Below are 23009 nucleotides of genomic sequence, written 5' to 3' on the forward strand. Positions count from 1 at the left end.
GCGGCAGGACCTGGCCCTCCCGGCAACTAGCTACGTGGCATTCAGCAAACAGAGCCCGGTCTCCGCCGCCCCGGCTTCCGCCCCAACCCTTCCCCCTCCGGTTACCAGTTGCTCCAGATGCCGTAGAGGAGTTCAACAAAAGCGAAAGAGAGGTTCAGGCACAGGAAGAAGAACAGGTTCCGAGACGTCTTGTCCGACAGGATCGACCTGGGCACGACAAAGTGGGCAAGAGCGCGCGAGTCCAAGCGGGGCTGGGACCCGGACGCCGGGGCCCCTCTCCAGACCCTCCCAGTGCCCAAGTGAGGGTGTCCCTAGCACCCCCTTCCCTGCACCTCGGGCCACCCTTCGGCCTGGGCCTTGTCCCCACTCCCCCGCACATAGGGCACCCCGCACCTAAACCAGCCCGAGATCTTGCCCAACAGATTGAACTTGGGTGGTTTGTATTCATCGTCCTTGATGGACAGGGGCAACATCTTCAATGCCCGGCGAAGGGCCGGGTCTCCCGCGCTCTGGAAGCGGCTCCGTGGGTGATGGTGGTGACAGTGGTGACGCCTACGGACGGGAATCCCCCGCGATCGTCCCGGGCCGCGCGCCGATACGAGACACAGACACCGACACACGCCCGGGAACTCGCCGACTTCCGGCCCGGGCCGCGCAACGCGTCCTGGGACGGGAAAGGGGGCGGGACGTGGGGGCGGGGCTTTGCGAGGTGGGCGTGTCTTGTGCGGTGGGCGGGGCTTAGGGCCGGCGTCGCTAGGCTGCCGCGCAGGCGCCGTGGGGGTCGGGGCGGGATGGCAGGCAGCACCGCGGGGTCTGAGGCGCCGCGACCCGCCCTCTAGAAGGAACTCCTGAGGTGAGGCGGGCGCTCGCGGCTCCCACGCAACCGCCTCGCCTCGACGTCCCCGGAGGCGCGCGGCCTGGGCCCGCCCCGTCGCCACGTCCCCCGTTCGAGTTAAACCCCGGCGCGGGCGGCAGCAAAGCCCGGGAATGCAGGGGGCGACGCGTCCTGTCGCCGCCATTCCGCAGGCAGCGCCATTGACGGTCTCGCAGGGCGCCCTCAGCGGGCAGCCCAGTGCTGGTGGCCCGTCCAGCCAGCCCGAGCTCGGCGCCGGGCCCGTCCGTGCGGCCACGCGCGACAGTGGGCAGCTGCGGTCCTGAGGGCCGTGGGCGCGTGTGCGGGCGCAGGGCGCCTCGTCCTGGGAACGCTCCTCGGGCGCCTTCCTGGACGTGGTCGGGGACGGGCAGGTGCATCCCGTGAGTGACCCCCCGTCACCGCGGGGAGAGCGGGGCCGGCAGGGCTGGCTCGGGGTGCGGTGGGACAGGAAGTGGGGCGTCCCCGCTCCCGTTCACCCCCGGCCCAGCGCCGCGGGCTTCAGGAACGCGCACGCGCACGAGTGGGCCGGCGGGACGCCCCTTCCGCGTGTGGCCGCGAACCCGAACCCGAACCTGAACCCGACCCGCGGGGCTCGGGCCACCCCGCCCCCAGGTGAGCACGTCGCAGAGGCGCTGGGCGCCGAAGGGTTGCCAGGGGGGAGTGCATGGGGTTCTCCGGTCCTGGACCTTCGCTGGAGCGGGCGGCGGGGGTGGTGAGTGGCTGGTTTTAGTTTTGAAAATATAATTTACTTATTCTCTAATTAAAAAAAAAATGTTCGTGTTCGTTCAAACTGCTGTGCAAAGAGATCGCGGAAATGTACGTTCTGGAGAGGGTGCGTGGCCGTGGCCTTTCCTGGCGTGTGTTTCATCCGTCTCTTACCTGAAGCGCAGGGGCATGCCCGTTAGGAGCGTTTACTTGTGTTCGTCCCAGAGTTTGAGTTTCACTCGGGCAGGAAGTGGGTGCACCAGGTGAGGAGGGCGAGGATTTCCACGGCAACTGGATTTGTCGGCGAAACGGCTGAATTCCATCGGGATGTGACTGCAGGGGCCGAGGAGGTGCAGGAATAGCCAGGTTCCAGCCGCTGAGCCCTCACTCAAGGTCGGCTGCTCTGAGCCGGTGGAGGGTGGGGGGAAGGAGGTGGGTTACGGAGCCAGGTGAGCCTGTGTGTCTGCCGCCTGCCTCCGAGTTCGTGGTGCAGGGGGTGGTCCCGGAGGCGGAGGGCGGGGGTTGGGGGAGGAGGGCCACACGGTGGTGGAAGGAGATGGACTCGGGTGGTGGACGCGCTGTACAATACACAGCTGGTGCATCATAGAAGTGAACCTCCGAAACCTAGATGGTTGTATTAACCAATGTCACCCCAGTAAATTCAAGGACAAAAAAAGAGAAGAGATTGTGCATTTTAGCATTGCTATAAATTGCTCCACTGGTTCACGCAGGGATCTTTTCAAATCGTTTTAAAATGAGTTGGAGAAATCGAAGTTCAATTTCAGTTATATTGGGGCTCCCAAATTCCACCCGTCTCCACCCCGAAGACCTAACGTAGGTTCTCCTGGGACCGAAGGGCCTTCTCCTTTCGAAGGGGCGGTGCGATGCCCCTCAGAGCGTTCTGTCTTGGGCGGCACAACCACCAACTTCAGCGCCAAGGCCTTGGGGATATAAACTGCACCATTGGAATCAGGGACGGTTGTGTGAACGCAAAACGCCTGACCGTGTCTCACTTCTCTTGTCATCGTGAAAAAATGTGTCTGTGCCCATGTTGTCCAATCCATGTTGTCCAAGCCAGCGTCGGTTTCTGTCATCCCTTCCGCAGTCATTCAGTGAGAGCCTCCTGTATGCTGGGCTCTGAGCCGGTGGTGGGTGAGGGAGGAGGTGGGTCGCAGGCCCAGGTGAGTCCAGGTTCTTTCCGAGGAATTCGTGGAAGAGGCTGAGGAGGGGGTCCGTGACGGGCAGGTGTGTTCAGGGTTTTGGAACCGTGAGGTGTAGGTGCACAGAGCTGCCCTTGGGCCCACGGGGAGGGACCGCTATTGCTCCGTGAGTCTTTGATGTATACTGTCATCCTTTTGCCCTTTCCGTAACTTGTATCATGAAAGAACATGATTTTGGAAAATAAAAAATGATTCTTCAGCTCTTTTCTGGTGGTCATTACAGAGGCACTATCTTAGAAGTCTCCAGATTCTTGATTCCTTCATGTTGCAAGATTACATGGGTGTATGAGCCTGTAAATAGGCGGCATGGTAATGAACAGTTTAAAACCAATAAATGGATATCCACTTTGAACATCTTAATAACTGCTTATGCCCTCTCCTACGAATTAATTGCATTAGGTTAACTGTGCAGACTCTCTGGGGGAGTAAAACCAGCTTTTCAGACGTGTGGTGGAGGGTTGTGAGAAATGAGAGCAGAGAGAATTAAGGGGTAGAACCTCTCCAGCCGGGGCTCTAGCTCCTTTCGGGCAATAGTCCCTGAGGAATCGGAAGGATGCCACCTGCCATTCCTCAGTCTTCAGCCCTGGCATTTATCCGCAACCCTGTTTTAGGGGCCATGGTTTTTTAGATGTTTCACATAGAATGCCTTGTGACCCTTTAGTGAGAAAAGGAGCTGTGGGGGTAAAAAATCTAAAGATACTTAGGAATCTAGAAATTGAATACAAGCGGTAATTGCTACTGCGTTTAGAGAGTTTGCTCTATGGCATATACTAGTATGTTCTGGTTTCAAATGTGTAAACACACAAGATAGTGGGGATGGTCTGCTGTTTCTGCTTCTGGATACGGAAGAGGAAGAGGAAAACAAAAATGTGGAAGTGTTATCACCAGCCTGTAGGACGGCATGATCTACCTCATTACCTAAATGTGATTTTTAGGGGACAGAATAGCAAATTTTAATTTCTAGAAATAATTCAAAGCCTGTGGACAATGGCATTGAAAGAAATTTTTAAAATGTTCCTGCTAATTGACAAAAACATCACAGACAATTTTTTATTTTCCCTTAATAGGTCAAGAGAGTCTGTTCCTATCAATTACTTGAAGCCATAAGGAAAAAAATTTGAACTATCATGATGAGGTAAGTATCAATATTTTTTTGGCTCTGTTGAAGTTGTGATAAAATACACATATTTGCCACCGTAACCATTTTTAAGTGTACAGTTCAGTAGGGTTAAGTATGTTTACATTATTGAACAACCCATCTCTAGGACTTTTTCATCTTGCAGAACAGAAATTCTGCACCCGTTAACTCCCCATTTCCCACTTTCCCCAGTCCCCCGCAACCACCATTCTACTTTCTGTGTCTATGAAATTGACTACTCGAGGTTCCTCATATAAGTGGAATCATAGACTATCTGTCTTTTTTGCCTGGCTTATTTCATGTAGCATAATGTTCTCAAGGTTCATCCATTTTGTAGCAGGTATCAGAATTCCCTTCCTTTTTATGGCTGAATAGTATTCTATTGTATGGATATACCACATCTTGTTTATCTGTCTCTTGATGGACATTTGCGTTGCTTCTACCCTTTCACTATTGTGAATAATGCTGCTATGAACAGGGGTGAGGTACCTGTATTTTTATTAGAGAAAAAAATATTCCCTATAGAGGTAACTTTGTTTCCTTGGAAATAAGTTTTTGCTTGAGCCATGGTCTGTTAGAAAATACCATAAGGTGTCTTTTTGATCTTATCTTTTGAAGTAGTAATTCAGATTATAGAGGAAAGTCAGTACCTATAAAATTGAAATATCCTTGTGGATTAGATCAGAGCTGAGAAGAAAGAAAGACCCTAAGAATATAAAGAGACTCGAGTGTGAGAGTTGGACGTTTATTCTGACCTACCACTCTTCCAGTGGCTCAGCAAAAAGCATTTAATATTCGCTACATCAGCTACCCCATCTGTGAAATGGGGTGGGTATATTTTAATTCGCTTCTTTCTGCTTTGAGATACTATGTAGCATAAAGGGGGAAAGGGTCTGACTGCTGCATTGCTATCAGTAAGCTGTGAGGCAGACATTGGGTGGGCCAGCTCCTTACCATCCCTAGTGCCGGCCAGCGCTGGGCGCGTGGTAAGCCCCAATAAATGTTTGTTGACTGACAGATGTCTACCACAGACGTATTTTGACCTTCCTTTAATAAAGTTAGAAAGCCCATGTGAATTGAGATTGCTTCCATGTTAGCTTTGATATCTAAAACTGTTTATAATGTATGTGTCTGAAAATCTGTTTCTCTCAGAGAGGTGATTACAGATGTGAGCCGGTTGCTGAAAGCCAGTATAGCGTATGTAAATACTGGGAGAGGGGTCCATAGAATATTCCAGGCTTGCCTCCCCTCTTTTTCTTTGTGCCTAAAACAGAGAGAGGTTCACATGAAAAGCTCCCGTACCCCGGCCTGGTGAGAGTGATGTGTTTACAGAGGTACTGGGCTTCTTTTCAACTCATTTCTGGAACTAATTTCGCATGGCACTGTACTGGGCTAAAAATGCCGTTCTATTTCTAGGCTTTCTTCATAGGATGCATTGACTCCTCGCATCCTTACAAGTCATAATGTTCCTCTTAGGAATAAGGCCACTCCTTCCTCTGCCCTAATCTATGTCCCTGGGATTGGTCACTTCCAAACACCATCATTATCACACAATAGTTGCAATCAGTGGGCAATTCCAGGAGAAAGATGCCAGGCTAGCAGGAAATTTTATCCAGCACAGTTCAGACCTGTGCACTTTGAGGGGAAAGAGGACCTCACTGTCTGCCTAGTAACACACAGCTAGATTCAAGGAGGCAGGGCTTTGAAAAAACTTTATACATAATGTGTATTTTACTTCCTCTTAAATCAATGAGGATAAAGCAAACCTAGTTCATAGGTAATGGCTGCTTAAAGAAGTATTGAGAAGGAATGTGATGCTTTATATAGGCTCTCGGAAGGGGGATTAAAAAGGCCAGATTGCAGGGCAGCCTTCACTGTGGAAAATGCCGTAAGGTCTTTCTTAAGGGACAGGTATATACCCAAGAGAGATGAAAACACGTTCACTTAAAAACTTGTATATGAATGTTCATGGCAGCATTATCCGTAATAGCAAAATGTGGACTCTTCCTGTTCGGCATGTAGACCTTTTGTCTGCAGCTGCCAAGCAGGAAAATCCCGGAGGGAGCGTCATTCACTGGCCTTCTTATTTTTGCCCCGGCCCAAACCACCTTACCTAGGAGGCGGGGAAAGTGAACTTGAACCAACGAAGACCAGATGAATGGCTTTCCTCATTAACAAGCATGGAGACTCATGTTTCCATTGCTCCTCCAGGTGTTTCCACATCTGCAAACTTCCTGGCAGAGCGCTGGGCACCCGCGTGCTCCGCCTCTCTCTGGTGGCCGTCCTCCTGCTGCTCCTGGTGGCTGGGGCCCTCACCACTCTCCTTCCCAACAACAAAGACGACAAGATGCTCTCGTGGCGGAGGGAGGTGAAGGCCCAGGGCCAGTCCGCCCTGGCTTCCTTCACTCTCATCATGCAGACGTACAACAGGTCGGATCTGCTGCTGCGGCTGCTCAATCACTACCAGGCGGTGCCGCAGCTGCACAAAGCCATCGTGGTGTGGAACAATGTCGGGGAGAAGCCACCGGAGGACTTATGGAACTCTCTGGGGCCGCACCCCGTGCCCGTGATCTTCAAACCCCAGACCACCAACAGGATGAGAAATCGGCTCCAGGCCTTCCCTGAACTGGAGACCCAGGGTGAGTCGTAGCAGCTACAGGGAGCTTGGACATAGGCAGATGGCTGGATTCCTCTGGTCTTAATTGTTTAGAGAAGAAGAGGGAAGTTTAAGAAAGCACTTTGAAAAACTTCAGGGACAATTTCCAGGACGTCAAGTAGCAGCTTCAAGGGGAGGAAAGCACGTCCCTGTTACAGCAGGGACAAGAGGTTGTGATTGTGAAGGGAGACACGCTGTGCCTGCACATACTGCATCTCAGAGCTAGTGGATGCCACCTAAGCTTAATGTATTTCTTGCCCCCGCCTTCTACATAGCAGTCACGTGAGATTATCATTTGCTTTAAAGAACCTCGGTGTTACTTAGTTATAGTTTCATTAGTTTCTACAATAATAGGTGATAACTACATGATCATTTCCCCCTCAGGCAATTATAAAAATCAGTTTCAGTTCAAATAAAAACTTCTGCTAGACAAATCTCTCGAAGAATACATATATTTACTAATTTGTTAGACAGGACCTCGTGTGAACAATCTGTATAGACGCTGGTGTATCTTACTCATTGTGTTTTCATTTCCAAATGGCTCGGTTTTCAATTTCTCCCTTTCATTTCAGCGGTGTTAATGGTCGATGACGACATGCTAATTAGCGCCCAAGACCTTGCATTTGCTTTCTCCGTTTGGCAGGTAAGGTTGCCCAATCCTTTGTGAACTCTTCGGCATGAAGTCCTATCTGGTGTTTACCTAGAGCAGCGTGGTTTAATGTGGTGCCATCCAACACAGCTGGGGCAGCTTTTGTCCAAAAGAGAGATTCATTTGTGATGTGGTCATCGAGACTTCCTGTGCTCCGTTCAGCCAGCCTGCAGGTTATGCTGCCTTTACCTGTATTTGACTTATCTGTGGGATTCTGGGGTGGAAGGCCAGCACTTCCTCCCAGAGAGCAGTGCGGGAATGACCTGGTGTGTGGTCCAGCAAAGACTGGCATCCAGAGTTGTTTTCCGCAGGGCCACAGGCATGTCTCAGATGAGAAGTGTATTTTTGTCTTAACCTTTGTTCAAAGAAAGCATTTACTATAGCCACAAAATTTACTCCTGATTCTGTGGTCATGGCTTAGAGATCACTAATGGCAATTCTGCATGCACCGCTGCGGTGACAGGTGCGCGCAGTGTTTTCCTACATCCTGCTGGGATGACAGGCACAGATTGCTCACTGGCCCACCATTCTAAAAATACAGCGCTTTCCTGCTGACCATGTGGTAACAGGGGCTGGCTTTTAGCGGTTGCACTAGTTACCTGAAACCACACTGCAGATGAGCACTGAAACCCTGTCCAACATTTAAACAAGTGCTCCCCAGTAAATGGTCTGATTTGCGTGATAGTAACCTCCTTAGTTAGAATTCTGCGGCACCCCAAAAATATATTTTTTGCTGATCTGACAATAAAAATAGGTATAATTTTTATTCACTCACACCAGACGGCTATTGTTGTGTTGGCAGTTGTCATTTTTTTTTTATATGACAATCTAAGGGGGGAAAGGTCACAGTGCTCCTGACTAACTAGTCAGGTACTGCTTGTGTTAAACGTTCTTCTAGCGACCTGTTGGAAATCTCTGGATTATAGTATAGTTAAGATTATGTGTTCTCCTATGGGTGGTTTTGCTCATTTCAAAGGCGTGCTAAGGGACAGGGCTTGCTTAAGGCAAAGAGAAACCTTTCACTAAAGAAGTCATAGGCCTGGGGCGTGACTGCCTGCCATGACCTGCCCAATTAGGGATTTATGATCAGATCACCGTGAGGTTTTTTTCCATAGAACCCCTTCTCCATGCACACTTTGAAATGGGATTTAACCCTGCCTGAGAGCGTGTGTGTGTGTGTGTGTGTGTGTGTGAGAGAGAGAGAGAGAGAGAGAGAGGGAGAGAGGGAGGGAGGGAGAGAGAGATACTGGTTTAGTGTCTATTCTTACCTCTTTCACATGCTTTACTGGTTTTCTTTTGCTTGCTGATTTGTTTTAGTCACTCTCACCTTAATAATATTATGTTACTGCTGTCCTTTCTTCAGTCGTCCTGACACATCTCATTATATATATTCATATTTTTTAAAAGGAAACACCAGGCTGAAAAGGGATAAAGATATAACATTGTCTAAAAATCAACAGTGACACAGTAACTTTCAGGAACTTGGCATCTACATGGAAATACAGTAAACTCATACACGTAGACCCATAATCCTAAGAGATCAGAACAGTTTTCGAAAGAATCACACTGTGTCATGGCTCCTAGAATAGGCAGCATTCATGGAGCCGCTCCCCCGAGGTGCGCTGGGGAGAACCAGCCTCTGGTGACTAGCAGTGACTGATACAGATCGTGTGTGAATCAGGACAACGTCTGCAAGGCTAGGGATTTGGGCTGTGAAGGAATTTGACTGTGAACGTGTCAGGACCTGGACATATGAAGTTGCCTGGAGTTCAGTGAAACAGGAATAAAATGAAGCTGGCAGATTCGTTTCCTTCTCTTTGTAATAAGTCATTGCTTTTCCACTATGTCTTCTCTAAAGAAATGTCCACTCACTTGTTCTTTTTCCATCTGTTCAGCAATTTCCTGACCAAATTGTAGGATTTGTCCCCAGGAAGCACGTTTCCACCGCGTCGGGTGTCTACAGCTACGGAGGCTTTGAGCTGCAGACCCCGGGCGTGGGGGACGGTGACCAGTACTCCATGGTGCTGATCGGGGCCTCCTTCTTCAGCAGCAAGTACCTCGAGCTCTTCCAGAGGCAGCCCGCAGCCGTCCACGCCCTGGTCGATGACACGCAAAACTGTGATGACATTGCCATGAACTTCCTCATTGCCAAGCACACCGGGAAGACTTCAGGGGTGTTTGTAAAACCTGTAAACATGGGCAACTTGGAAAAAGAAACCAGTGGGGGCCATTCGGGAATGTGGCATCGAGCGGAACACTTCCTGCAGAGGTCTTACTGCGTCAATAAGCTCGTCAGCGTCTACGGCGGCATGCCCCTCAAGTACTCCAACCTCATGATCGCTCAGTTCGGCTTTCCCTATGCCAACCACAAAAGCAAGCTGTGAACACCAAGCAGAAGCAAACCTCACACGGCTTAGTAGTTGAATAGCTTCTCCACACTGTGGTTGCTTGTTAGTGTTTACGCAACATCATGAACTTTTATCCACCCTGGAAGTCTCTACAAAGGAAAACATTGCAGCACTTCTCGGATGTAAAAGCCACATGAACTTCAAAACCCAAGAGCCGGGAGCTCTTCTTGTGAGGAGCGTTCATGCGCGGACATAACTCCTGGGGCAGTGACTTGATGGTTTGCATTCTGAAATGGCCCTACAGTTTCTTTGACGCCTGGCATTTGCCTTAAGGACCCATCGTGAGCTGTTTCCAGGACCAGAAGCGCTTCAGCCTTTTCATTCAAGGACAGTCGCTTGCATTCAAAGCCTGAGATGCTTCTAAGCAAAGCGCCCGTGGTGCTGGAAAAAGGCACGAGGAGAGATAGGTCTCACCCGTATCACACAGTGGAACTTTCCTGACTCAGTGTCCAGCTTCCTGTGGTCCCCCAGCCAGCCTTCCCAGGGCTGACTCAGCCTGGCTCGGCTTTGGGGCAACCATCGTGCTTTTCTTTCTGCCCATAAGTCTGCAGGACTCTGAGGCTTCATGTCACAGCTGAAGGACGTCTCTGTTCTGCTTGATCTCCATGAGCGTTTCCTGCATGGATCACGGGAAAGTGCAGCTGCTCTTTTTATAAGCAGCTAACATGCGGCGAGGAGTCGATGTTTTACCAGGTTCGGGTAGTGCATTTTTGTCACTGAGCCTGACCTTGAGAGATGGTACATTGGTTTTTATTTTTTATAAAATATCCCTTCTGAAAGAATGTTGAGTAGGCACAGGCAGAAGTCAAAACTCTAGTATCAAAAGGTCTTTACTGTTGGGGCATAGGTTATCACATGGATGCTAGAGTCGTGTTTGTTATACACAGTCAGTTTCTTGCATTGAGAACTTTTTTTCCTCTGCCAAAAAGAAGATCTAAGGCACTATTCATCATGCAATTTTGATGAATAGATACAGGAAGAAATAAAGGATCTTTCTCATGGTGGAGGAATTCTGTGGGGAGTCTGCACAGGTCAGGTTGCATTGCCCACTCTGCTGTACGAACTAGTATGTGTTCCACGGTGTCTGGTTCTTGCTCGTCACTGGCAGCGAGGAGCACTTACGTAGGCCTCTTGTCTTCCCCATCCTCCTCTCCCTCCCCGTCCTCCTCCCATAATGCCATTATATCCCCACAATTGCAAAGCTGTGAAAACATTATAATGATCCTGGTTTATGTTCCAACAATGAGGTCTTTGTTGTGTTGTTTCTTTTGCCTTGGCATGTGTGTGTGTGTTAACGCAGTCAGATGAAGCCAGTAGAAAGCAGAAGCTCTCTATGAATGTAATGTTAGTTATCTGCTCTGTCCTCTTGGGATTGCACTGTCACATAAATAAAATGAGCTTCTACCGTTCAAGTGTTCTGTGTTGATTAAGCAGATTCGTGTTTTTTTACAAATGTCTCCCGTGTTCTAGTACATTGCTCAGGGGAAGGCAGAGGCATTCCCTACATTCCCCACCGGATAAATATCCCAGATTGTTTTTTCCATTTTGTGTCCTTACACTTAAGCAGCGCTAAGTCAATGACATCATTTTTCAGACATACAGCAAATAGGAAAACCGAGTGAAGCACAGCCTGTGGGACGAAGTCCCTGCCTTGTGGCTGGAATTGCGCTGGAACCGCCTTTCCCTGCACTTCTTGTTAAGCTCAGGCCTGAAGCTGCATAAGGGAAAGCTGTAGCTTAGGGGTTCGTGTCCAGGAGAGCCCCTGGGCCCAGATCCTTCCTAGACTTCATGTTTACCGAACCTCTTGGAGCCCGTGTCCTCGTCTGCCAAAATGAGAATCGCATCCACCTCGGGGGTGGTTTTGAGGAATAAAGGAGACAGCGTGTGTAAACACAGCACAATGACTTTCCCACTTACGGTGGTCTGGGCAATAAAGGACTCTGTTGGCATGTGTCCTTGGTAGTAAGTGCAGTTAATTGTACAACCTACCACCGAGGTATTAGAAAGGCCTCTGGCCCACCAGGTGACATATTCTAGAAATTGTTCCTACATAATAATGGGCAGAGAACCATGGCCATTTTCATTTCATTTTCTTCCTTTCAAATGCCCTTTTTCTTATTAAAACATAACAGCCCTGGCTGGGTACCTCAGTTGGTTACAGCATCCTCCCAATACGTCAAGGTGGTGGGTATAATCCCTGGTCGGCACATAAAAGAGTCAACCAATGAATGAAAAGATTAGTGGAACAAAAATCAATCTCTCTCTCTCTCTCTCTCTCTCTCTCTCTCTCTCTCTCTCCTTCCTTTTCTTCCTCCTTTTCCCCTTTTGTGAAGACTCAATGATAAACCCAAATATTTTCAAAAATACCCTCAGGGTGGACAGAATGCAAAGAGCGTTTGGTACATTGGCACCTGCACGGAGTCCTGGCTGCACTCAGTTTCCGTACCTGCTGAGCGAAGATGAGATACTGTCCTACAGTCTCACTGGTGGCTTCAGGTTTCAAAGGCATGATGGGTAGAAACTATGTAGCAATAATTGGCCACGCCATTCTGTGACACAAGATCTGATCAAAGAAGAAATTGTCCTGATTAAAGGTTTATTTCTCATTTTTTTCTCATGCCTCTTTCTATTTTCCCACCTGAAGAAATCAATATGGAGCTTCAGTTTCTGGGGAGGGCCTATGAATAAATAGGTATTTCTGAAGCACTACAGGACCATATTACCTAATAAAGTGTGTATTTGCATAACATTTCTAGTTAAGGTCAGATGATTGAGTTCAGGTAAGCTAAGTAGAGATTCTCAAATCCTATTTATGAGTATTTTTGGAATAAGCTTAACAAGAAGCAAATGGAGACGATTTATATAGGAAAGAACCCTGCAGTGGGAAATTGGGAAACATGTTTCTCCTATCAGCTAGGCAATATATAAATTTGTCTGGGCCTCAGTTTCCCCATCTACAAAAGAAGGGTGAGCCCGGCCTGCATGGCTCAGTGGTCAAGCATCAACTTATGAACTAAGTTGAGATCATGGTTCGATTCCTGGTCAGTACACATGCCCGGTTGTGGGGGGTGGGGCTTGCAGGAGGCAGCTCATCAGTGATTCTCATCATTTATGTTTCTCTCTCTCCCTCTCCCTTCCTCTCTGAAATCAATATATATAATCATGGGTGAACTACGTGATTATTAAATTTCTTTCCAGTTGTAAAATTCTGTGACCCTAAATCAGAGTGTTGGATTGGTGGGTTTTAAAGGAGCTGTGTGCTGCTACCTCTTGACAAGAAAAAAGAATCCCTAAGGTTGAGCTCTGTTGAGCTTGCTAGCTGCCCTCCACCCTAAGCCTAACCTCCCCCGGAGTTTTTCTCAAATGTGGCTACTGTTGTACGATTTCAGGACCCAAAGACATCCCGATGATGATGGGGTGATAAAGCAGAAGACGATGATGCTGTCGACGTTCCGTGGTAAACACTGACAGGAAGAGGTGATGATTTAAAAGACGTGTTCCTTCTCAGCCAAGCCTGTGTTGCCACTCGCCTTTATGAAGATCCCAGAGAGAGGTGCGCAGGCTCCCAGACCACTTGAATCACACTGAACCAGGAATGAACAGGTACCGTCAATCTCATTTTTTTAAACCCAGAACACAAATACGACCGAAATATTGGATTCTATTGCCATTTGTAACAGTTTTACGGGCTTACCAGCAGGTGTCAGTGCAACCTAACTAACGTTTCTAGTGGATTGAGTACCTGCCAGTAAAGAGTGAGAATCTTCTTAAAATAGCAAAGTCGAGGACCTCCTGTCCATGTGTTTGATTAAGAATATCTTACGTGGAGCTGTAGAAAGGTTTCGGTCCTTCAGAAGTCTAGTTAAAATGGGCCCTTGCCTAGGTGTGTCACAGCATCACATAAGTTATAACTTAGAGGCTCATGGGTATAAGCTGTGGACAGCACTGTCGTGGCATGGAAGACTCGATCTTAAATTAAGTACAAAATGCTAATCTGTGGGAAAGTGTAAGAATAGCAGTATTTTTACAACTCACACATCACAGACATTGGCGCCAAATGAAACTCATTGGTCCCTGGGTGACAAATGTCAACCCCTGAAGAAACCCATTAATTCCTAATGAATCCTAAATTGCCTATAGGTGACGCCTGGTGTGTTCTCGAACGTAGCCTTTGTGTTTAGCCAGAGCTGTTGCTCTGATGGCAGTCGCAGCCGTGTTACATGGGAAACACTGACCTCGCCCCAGATCATCTTTGTAGCAGCCCTGCAGTTATTAAATGTGAGGGTTGAATAACTGGCCTTCGGAGAGGGTGGGTGACTTGCCTAATAAACACAGGTTTCTCACAAAGCAAAGTGGAAACCACAGATGACCCGAGGCTGCACCCTTCTCGTGACACAAAGAAACACTGCCTCCTGACCCTGGCTGACTGCCCTCCACTGTCACTCTTGGCGTTAAAGCTCTATTTTGTACACAAGATTCCTCCAACAATGACATGACATGGGGCATAACTAGAGTTAGACTGACATAAGGATAAATAATGTGTGAGAACTTACTTTTTAAAAATCAAAAGCCAGTTTTCTATAGAGCTTTAAATATGTATCTGCCACCTAGCCTACCATCCCAGGCCTGGGATTTTACCCCAGAGATAGGAAAACATACCCCCGCACAAAGGCCTGCTGACAGTGTTTATCAAAACCTCATTCATCGTCATCAAAGGCTGAAAACAACTGGTTTCCATCAACAGTTAAAGGATGAACATGTCATGGGTTAGCCACGTAATAGAATGTTATTCAGCAATAAAAAGGACAAACTGCCGGTACACAGAACAACATGGCTGACTCATATCAATCAGTAAGGCAAGCGAAGAGGCAGCCCTGAGGGCTCCATACCAGGGGGTTCCGTGAGCATCACGCTCTGGAAAAGGCAAAACTAGAGACAGAAAACGGGTCAGTGGTTGCCAGGCCCTGGCGGGGAGGAGGGTGTTGACGACCAAAGGGCATGAGAGAAATTTGGGGGCTTGTAGACATATTTCAGGTCTTGTTTGTGGTGGTGATGATGCACTTATCAAAACTCAGAGAACCACACTCTCAAAATTGGTGAATTTTTGTTTTACATAAAATTTACCTCAATAAGCCAGACTTTTAAAAAATATTTTTATATTTTTTATATGAAGGGAGAGGGAAAGGAAGATAGAAACATCAATGATGAGAGAGAATCGTGGATCGGCTGCTTCCTGCACATCCCCCCACTGGGGATCGAGCCCACAACCCGGGCCTGTGCCCTGACCAGGAATCCAACCGTGACCTCCTGGTTCATACATCAACACTCAACCACTGAGCCACTTCGTTCAGGCAGTAAGCCAGACTTTTCAAAAGAAGTGAAAGCCATTCAGACACATACAGAATATTGATAATGCATCGGTAGTAAAATGTGTGAATAACTGAAGCATATAATGAGATAGAAGAGATGTTAGCAACCCGAACCCTTGCCTGGGAGTCTCAGGACTGTGGTATCAGCCGGCCAGCCCCCCTGTGTGTGGCCTCGAGTGACCCAGTTCTTCTCTCCATCTCAGTTCACTTACTGTTAAAGAGATGGCATTAAATATGTAACTTCTTTAACCTTCGTGAACTTCTCAAGCTAGAAAAACTAAACATAAAAAAGGACCAGAGGTATCACTCCATGGAGTCTCCACCTGCTGGAGGTCCTTAAGGAAACCCAGGTGGAAGGGGTCACTCCTTCGGTAGAAGCAGAGGTAATATTTAGCTTCACTGCTCAGCACTCCTCCCCAGAGGGGCGTTATATGGTTTGGCCAGCAGGTGTCACAGGCTCATCTCTGAAAAACGGACAGTTCTCCCTACCAGATGCTTTTCAAATCAATGTCTGCCTCATGTTTTCCCCCGTAGTGATTATGAGCACTGTTTCTCTATAAAATGCTAAATAGTCCATCTCTTCCTCAATTTTGTTCCCAGCTGCAATCAAGTATGGGAATTAAATCTACATACCACGATGGGGAAGAAATCTCTTTTACTCCATAACGGCTCCGTGAATGTCCCTTGCCTAGTCTTGGCAAACTCAGCCCTTAAGGGCATTCTCTTTATTCTCAGCGGCCCTTGGTGCGGGAAGCCTTCCTCTGGCAGCTCCTAAGTCACAGGTGTTTATATCCTAAGAAAGCAGCTTCCACACTGTCTTGTAACTGTTACGTATAAGTCAGTCTCTCTCCTCTTTGGTCTGCTCCCCACACTGCACCTTCCTAGGCGGTACCAGCACTGCACCCCCAAGTATGTAGCTTAGTGCCTTGTGCTCAGTCATGTTTGTTGAGGGCGAACGAGTAAGTAAATGAATAAATTAAAACAATAGGCGGTGTTTCAGTGACCAGGTGAAAAGTAAAGGGACCAGTAGTGCTCGGGCCAACAGGAAAGCACGCGGAGGCACACAGCTGCTTTCTCTGAAGGAGCGTTTGGGACTAATTGGCTGATCAAAACAAGGGCAGCAGCGTATAAACACCCCAATTGGGAAGAAGGTGCAGGCTTCTGTGATGGGTTAACAGGAAGCCTTAACCTTTCGGTGCCAAAGACCCTTTTGATGTCTAGGGGAGCCTCTGGACCCCTTCTCGGATTAACGTTTTTAAAAAACAAAATAAAATATGATTACAAAGAAAACTAATTACATTGAAATACAGTTTTCAAATGATGTTTAAATAATTTGTTAATGAGATCAAAGCAGCGGGTTTGATAACTACCATCATTTTGTAAAAGTGATGAGTGTAGATGATATTTTGAGAAATCTGTGACAACTATAATATGATAATGAAAATATATTTTTGACAGTCACGGGTACTGCTAATCTTTTGAAGTTTTTGCCTACGTGCATAATTGATGGAAATGCTAAATTTCAGACTAGGAAATTAAAATTGCAATTTTTCTCTTTTCTAAATACGCACTCTTTAAAGTCTATTCATGAATCATGCAAGGGGATCTGTGGCCCTAAGGTTAAGAACCCCTAGGCCAGTTGAAGTTAGAGTGGTGGAAATAAGGAATTGTGAAGGATGAGGGAGCAAAAGGATCTTCATTCCACAGGTCATCTCCCTCAGTCTTTCCCTTCAGAAAGCTCTCAGTGCTCACATTTAGTCTTTGCACACACACACACACACACACCATTCCAGTAGGGCTGTAACTGTCACTTCGTGTGACCCTCTTTCCCACACCTGTCTGATGTCTGTCTATGCACAACATCGTCCATCGAGTACGGCTTGGTCTCCCCCGCCCCCATTGGCTTTTTCACCGATGACTACTCTCTTCTTAAAATGTCTTTCATCTTTGGCTGAGCTCTTTCTCTTCCTCATACATCTTTGGTTCCTTCTCAGCCTCCTCCCCCATTTCCTCTTCTGCCTGTGGCTCTACCTTCTGCCTCCCTGCCCACTCTGCACATGTTCTCAGGACATCTCAGCCCAAGCCTCCATCCTGAGCCCAAATCCCCATATTCATCTCCATATGACCCAACTCCTCTTAAAGGTGCCAGGGACCCCTCAAGCTCAGTGTATCCAAAAGTAAACTCATTCTCTTCCCCTCCCTGCTGCTTCTCCACACTCCCTTTCTGGGTGAATGGCACAGCCACCCACGTCTTCCCAAATCAAAAGTCTGAGAGGTCTTCTTGACCTCATCTCTCTTACCCCCAAATGAATTGCCAGATCTTTCAGGTGACCTAGTTGTGAGATCTCTCAAGATTGTCCTGTTTTTCCAGGTCTACTATGGCTGCCTGAAACATGTTAGTAGTTCCCAAGCATTCATTGCTCACAGTTGCCAAGTGTTTTGCGTCTGCTGATTTATTTCATCCTCAGATCGCCCCTGATGGCCAGGGGAGGGCAGGCGGAGAGGAACAGGGCGAGTGTGACCTGCCCTGGGCCTCCAACCCCCAGTGGGACAGTCTTGAGTTCTGAAAAGGGACTAAGATTACTTCTCCCGAGGAAACACCACCCCTCCCCCCACCACCACTTCGGTTGAAATGGAGATGGGAGGCTGAGTGGAGGTTCTCTGAGACCCGGGAGATCACCTGGAGAAAGGAGGTCTTCCTTTGTCGGACTCCTCCTGCGGGGTTGGCTCCCCCCACAATCCTGGCGGCAGTGTGGCTGCAGTGTCACTGCAGAGCTCGGGTCAAGTGCAGAAGGGGACAGACAGGTCCTTCTCGTCAGAACTGCCAAAGCAAATCGCTCTGTTGAGGTCTTCTCATTTTATCATTACTTTTAAAATGTATCTTTATTGTTGAAAGTATTACAGATGCCCCTTTTTCCCCATTGACCCCCGCCACCCCGCGGCCCTCCCCCAGGCCTTCGCTGCACTATTGTCTGTGTTCATGGGTTTTGCATGTATGCGTATAAGTTCTTTGGGTAATCTCTTTCCACCACCCCCACCCCCACCCTTCCCTCTGAGATTCGTCAGTCTGTTCCATGCTTCTGTGTCTCTGGATCTATTTTGTTCACCAGTTTATTTTGTTCATTAGATTCCACATATGAGTGAGATCATGTGGTACTTGTCTTTCTCCGACTGGCTTATTTCACTTAGCATAACACTCTCCAGGTCCCTCCATGCTGTCTCAAAGGGTAAGAGATCATTCTTTTTTTTTTTTTTTTTTTAGCTTCATAGTATTCCATGGTGTAAATGCACCACAGCTTTTTTATCTACTCATCTACTGATGAGCCTTAAAGCAAAGGTTGACAAATTTCCCATTTTTTTTTTCCACACAAAACATGTTCTCTGGATACAACTTAATTAAAAGTCAACAATAATACAAGCAAAAGATTCTCATACTTGGAAATGAGAAATTGAGATATATATATATTATAAATATTTATAACTGAAAATAATAAAAATATTACATATAAAAATTTAAGGGGCCCAGCAAAAGTAGTTTTCAGAGAAAAACTTATTGTCTTACATGCTTGTATTAGGGAAGAATAATGAGCTGTATATGCAACCTAAAAAGTTAGAAAAAGGGAAAAAATTTAAGAAAGAATATAATAAACTTAAAAGCAAAAGTAATGGTTTAGATAATGAAATATAATAATTAAGGTCTACAAAGTCAAAAGTTGGTTCTTTGAAAAGACTCAATAAACCTCAGCATGATTGATAAAGAAAATTGGAGATGACGCAAATAAATAATGTTAGCAACCAAAAATATAACAAAATAATATTTTGTTAATTTTATGCCAATAAATTTGAAACTTTAGAGAGGATACACAAAGCTTTAGAAATAGCTCAGTAACCATTGAAAACACTGGCAACGTCATTGAACATCTCCAACACCTCTCAGGAGGTTTCATTGGTGTGTGCTGCCAAATTTGCAAGGAGAAGATTGTTCTACTATTTTGCAAACTCTTTCAGAAAACAGGCAAAGTGGGACCATTCCCTGCGTGTTCTGGTTCTTGATAACAATCAGGAAAGGGCTGTCTGAGAAAGGGAGATTACAGGCAACTTTTGCTTATGAGTGGAGATACAAGAATCTTAACAAATATCAGCAAACAAACTGTACAAAATCATCGTTATACATCACAATCAAGAATGCAAGGCTGATGTAACTTTAGAAATTTCTAGACTGCCACTCATCAGCAGAAGTGATTACAGGAGGCATATCCTATAAATTCTTTCTGGAAATTTGATGTTATCCCAAGAAATATTTGGGAAGGCAAAAAATAAAATACTAAGTTGTTTGAATTTACACCCAAAGTTCCTAATTTTGCCTGTCTCCAGCTAAAACTCTTTTTATCACCTGGCACAATGGAGTTAAAAATGAAAGATTAGTTTTTCATTTGTGAGTTTTGTCCTTAAAATACATGTTACTAAGCATGCCACTGGATACAGCTTTATTTTCTCTTATTTGGGGTTTTCCATCCAAATTCATGTAAACTTTGCAAGAAGACTTTTGAGTGGCGCTCTCTTATTCCTCAGTTCCGTTATCAGCAGCTATTCCATTCTTTTATCTTGCTGTCATATTAAAAGTCCTCCTATTGGACTTCATACTATAGAATTTTTGTGTTCAGATATGAATGTTGGACAAGTACACTCATAGGAGTAGCTTAAGCCTCTTCTGTCTCAACAGTCTGGTTTGGTATCACATTTGATGTTGCAGAATATGTGTTATTTCCCAAAAGAGTCTTCTTTGAACCCCAAGAGTGAGCTGTGCAGCCCTGAGTCCTGGGCATTTCCGTCTGTGGTGGCATCTCACACTCGGTTCGTTATATTCCTTGTTAGACTACAAGGTCGTTGGGGTCGGGGTCACTGTCCATTTCTCTGTTGCATCCCAGTCTGTGCCCAGTGCCTGGCTTAGAGGAGAAGAGCAAAACCTTGAATGAATAAATGAACCAATTCCAACCTTTGCTCACCTGCCCTCAATACCCGAGAGGGAGAGAATCATATAAAAAGTGTTGTTGAGGCCTTTCAGTCCAATCACGGACTCAAAGGCAGAGGCCTATATATAGAATCTCTACAGAATCAGGCTGCTGCTAAAATATTCCCAGAAGAGGGGATATAATTAGCTTTCTCCATTTATGGGTAGTTCACATTTTTAGAAAGTGCTTTTAAAAGAAATTATTTAATCAAAAAATCTTCCTCCTTGATTCTATCTGCCCTTTAGACTTTTATAGTTTTGTAGCTTTCCACGTCTAAAAGTATAAATCTCCACATTTGCTCAAAAGACACAAAATCCAAAAGATTTAAAATGTGGTAAGGACGGGTTATCATGCATGGACATCAGCTGAACCATCTGCCTCTTTACCCCAAGAAAATCGGCAGGTCTTGCTTTTGAACTAGGACGTTCAGAGAAACATCTGCACTGAAGAGGGACTGGGGCTGGGGGTTGGCAGCTGCGTCCAAGGGGGGAAGCGGCCTGGCGTTTTAGCTTTCTCTTCCATGCCAGAGAAGCCTGCTTGGGTGCCTAGTGTCCTGTCACCCCAGACGACGAGGGCTCGTTTCCAGGCGCGGCGTCTCGTACTAGACAATGCTCTGCACGCTTCTCTATGTGCCTTGGACCTGCCCCCTGTTGCTACTGCCTGTCATTGTCATCTCGGGGTCTGTGTTTGAAAGGCCAGCATCGCCTCCTCTTCTGAGCCAGCCGTTGCTTCTTCCAGCCACTCTGTGCCTGGCGCAGTCATTGCCCCAGGCCTGGGGAACATGAGTTCCACTCGTCCTGGTCCCGAACGCTGTGGCCACCCACGTACAGACATCTCTTCTCTGTCCACTGCAGCCACCCACGTACACACATCTCTCCTCCCTGGGGCTTCTCACTCGACGTCCTCTCCCGCATCACTGGCAGGTGGCCCTCATCGCCTGCGGGGCTCACTGTCCGCTCTCCTCTTCCCTCAGCTCTGTCTCGTTTTAGTCTAAACGGCCTACCACAGCCGCTAACATTTCCTGCAACCCCCCTGCCCTCCGTCTGTCACCTGATTTAAAACCCACCAGGTAGCAGTGTCCTTACTGCTCTGCCTCCACCGCTAGTTTCTCTGCTTCATCTCCCCTTTCCCCCCTCACGCTCACACCATCCAGCTTTATTTTAGCTACTGCCTGTCCTCAAACCCCCCCCCCCAACGCTAGGCCCACTCTCTGCACCCTCCCTGCACCCCCAGCCTCCCGACTTGTTCCATCTGCATCTGTATGATCTGCAGTCTCCTCTGGGCCAATTGCAAAGCCCACCTGAGGCCCTGTTTCCTCCACAGATGTCTGTCCCGGTCAGTCCGGGCTTTCTTCACCTCCTTCCCTTTCTCTCCTCTCTGTGTTTTATTGTGAATTGTACACACTAGTAAGTACAGCTATGTGGCCAGCTTCACAGATGGGTGTGAAGAGAACACCCAGATAACCAGCACTCATATGGCAAATAGAGAATTCCTGAAACAGTGGGAACTGGCCCCTGCCCCCACGGGCCCTTCCCAGCCAGTGATCCAGGGCTCATAGCTCAGCACTTACAGTAACTAACCGCCTGTGCCTGTGGCCCACATGCATGATTTTATTCTCCTGCTGAGGGTGGGCCCTGCAGGCAGGCGCGGTGCAGTGTGCTTAGGACCCGCAGGTGTTTCAGCAGCACAAGCAGGTCCGGCTGTTCAGAGAACTCGCTCCCTGATGACAGGAGGAAGAGCAGCCTGAGGACAAGCAGCAGGAGTCGGAGGCCCAGAGCTCACATTGCTGAACCTGTCCCTCGTGGGAAGCTTTGGAGAATGGCACCGTTCCACTTGGCTGCTTCTCCTCCCCTTTTCTGCTCCCTGGCATCGGTTGTCTTTTCCTTCGTGCGGCTCTCAGCTCGCTTGGGAATTTCTCAGGGAATTTCCAGTTTGGGGAAGCACAGTGAAAAAGAACGTCTTGTCGGTGACCAGAGTCCATGGCAACGCGACAAAACACCAGGCGTCCCCTCCCGTTCCAGTCAGAGGCAGCCTCCCTCCTGCTGCCCCGTCCCCTCGTGAAAAACTCCATTCTCAGCCCATGTCTATGGGATCCAGTCCCCTGGCGAGTGCTGGTGACAGTCACAGCTTCAAACTACCCACAGACCCCCAGCAACAACTCCAGCCAGGAACAGAGGAGAGGCAGTATGTGCAAGTTAGGAACCGCACATTCACAACAGACATCTCAGAAGAGACCCTGTGCATAGGGCATGTGACTCACGGCCATGAGCAGTGGCACTTAAACATGCACAAGAATGGTCCTGGAGCAGCAGCAAACTGTGCTTCTGATGTTGGCCAGACCGCGAACCGTGAGCTGCTGGGCAAGGAAGCATTCCTTCCTGCAGAGGAGACTCGAGACCTAGCAGCAGCAGGAAGGAAGTCGGCGTTTTGTCGTATCTCGGCCCTCCGAAGACTGGGGCAAGATCATTGTGTGAAGAACTTTGTGCGGAAGAACTATTTCAGGCTTGGGCCCATTGCAGTGAGACAGTGGGGATGAGCAGGAAGGAAATCCACGCTTCTTGAAATGGGTTGTTTTACAACTTAGTTCGTGCGCAGGCCGGCGAAGCGCGTCTATGAGGCAGGACAGGATGCTGCCAGACCAGCAGCTGCAGTCAGCCCTCAGTCAGTTGAGCGACTACGCTTCACCGTTAGACCCCAGATCTGAAGAGAAGGGACACATGACACAGAGGACGGGAGGCTATTTGCAGACCCACCCTCCACCCCCAAGTCAAGGAAAAGCTGCTTCAAACACATTATAAATGAGCTTCGGTATATCTATATCTCCATCCAGAGAGGGCGAGTCAGTGAGTAGACGGGAGAGACTAAAATAGCCAGGTCGGTTCCCATCCGCGGGCACGTCCTCCGGCCACACACACGGCTGCCCAGTGGACCGCCATGTCCAATGGATGGTGTGAGTAGCCACCCCTCTGTGCCCAAGC

At 47.8% G+C, this 23009-nt stretch overlaps 2 protein-coding genes across 8 annotated transcripts in view; one reads left to right on the forward strand and one right to left on the reverse strand.

The window, feature by feature from the left end:
- Positions 1–660, reverse strand: part of SLC30A7 (solute carrier family 30 member 7) — a 38257-nt gene extending 37597 nt beyond the window's left edge. For 2 of the 3 annotated variants that reach the window (XM_036344311.1, XM_036344310.1), the window contains exons 1-2: positions 394–658; positions 106–207 (exon numbers count right to left, since the gene is read on the reverse strand). In XM_036344311.1, the coding sequence (XP_036200204.1) occupies positions 106–207; positions 394–473 (182 nt within the window). In that variant the 5' untranslated portion in view covers positions 474–658. Of the gene's footprint in view, positions 1–105; positions 208–393 lie in introns of all 3 variants that reach the window. The other variant, XR_004973379.1, reaches the window with a different exon arrangement.
- A 103-nt stretch (positions 661–763) lies between these two features.
- Positions 764–11059, forward strand: EXTL2 (exostosin like glycosyltransferase 2). 5 transcript variants are annotated; one of them, XM_036344314.1, is made up of 5 exons: positions 764–1486; positions 3867–3934; positions 6055–6576; positions 7166–7236; positions 9138–11059. In XM_036344314.1, exons 3-5 carry the CDS (start codon positions 6096–6098, stop codon positions 9624–9626), a joined length of 1041 nt encoding a protein of 346 aa, XP_036200207.1. In that variant the 5' UTR covers positions 764–1486; positions 3867–3934; positions 6055–6095; the 3' UTR covers positions 9627–11059. The 5 variants fall into 5 exon arrangements, with proteins under 5 accessions (XP_036200207.1, XP_036200209.1, XP_036200210.1 ...); XM_036344316.1 differs by having other exon boundaries at positions 765–1486; positions 6149–6576; XM_036344317.1 differs by having other exon boundaries at positions 769–853; positions 6149–6576.
- Positions 11060–23009: the final 11950 nt, after the last annotated feature.

This window comes from Myotis myotis, unplaced genomic scaffold, assembly GCF_014108235.1.
Source record: "Myotis myotis isolate mMyoMyo1 unplaced genomic scaffold, mMyoMyo1.p scaffold_m19_p_18, whole genome shotgun sequence".
In the NCBI taxonomy this organism is placed as follows: domain Eukaryota; kingdom Metazoa; phylum Chordata; class Mammalia; order Chiroptera; family Vespertilionidae; genus Myotis; species Myotis myotis.

Coding starts and splice junctions, on each gene's coding strand:
- EXTL2 (XM_036344314.1), top strand. CDS start 6,096: ATGGCTTTCCTCATTAACAAGCATGGAGACTCATGTTTCCATTGCTCC. Junction 6,577..7,165: donor CCCTGAACTGGAGACCCAGG/GTGAGTCGTAGC, acceptor CTTTCATTTCAG/CGGTGTTAATGGTCGATGAC. Junction 7,237..9,137: donor TTGCTTTCTCCGTTTGGCAG/GTAAGGTTGCCC, acceptor CCATCTGTTCAG/CAATTTCCTGACCAAATTGT.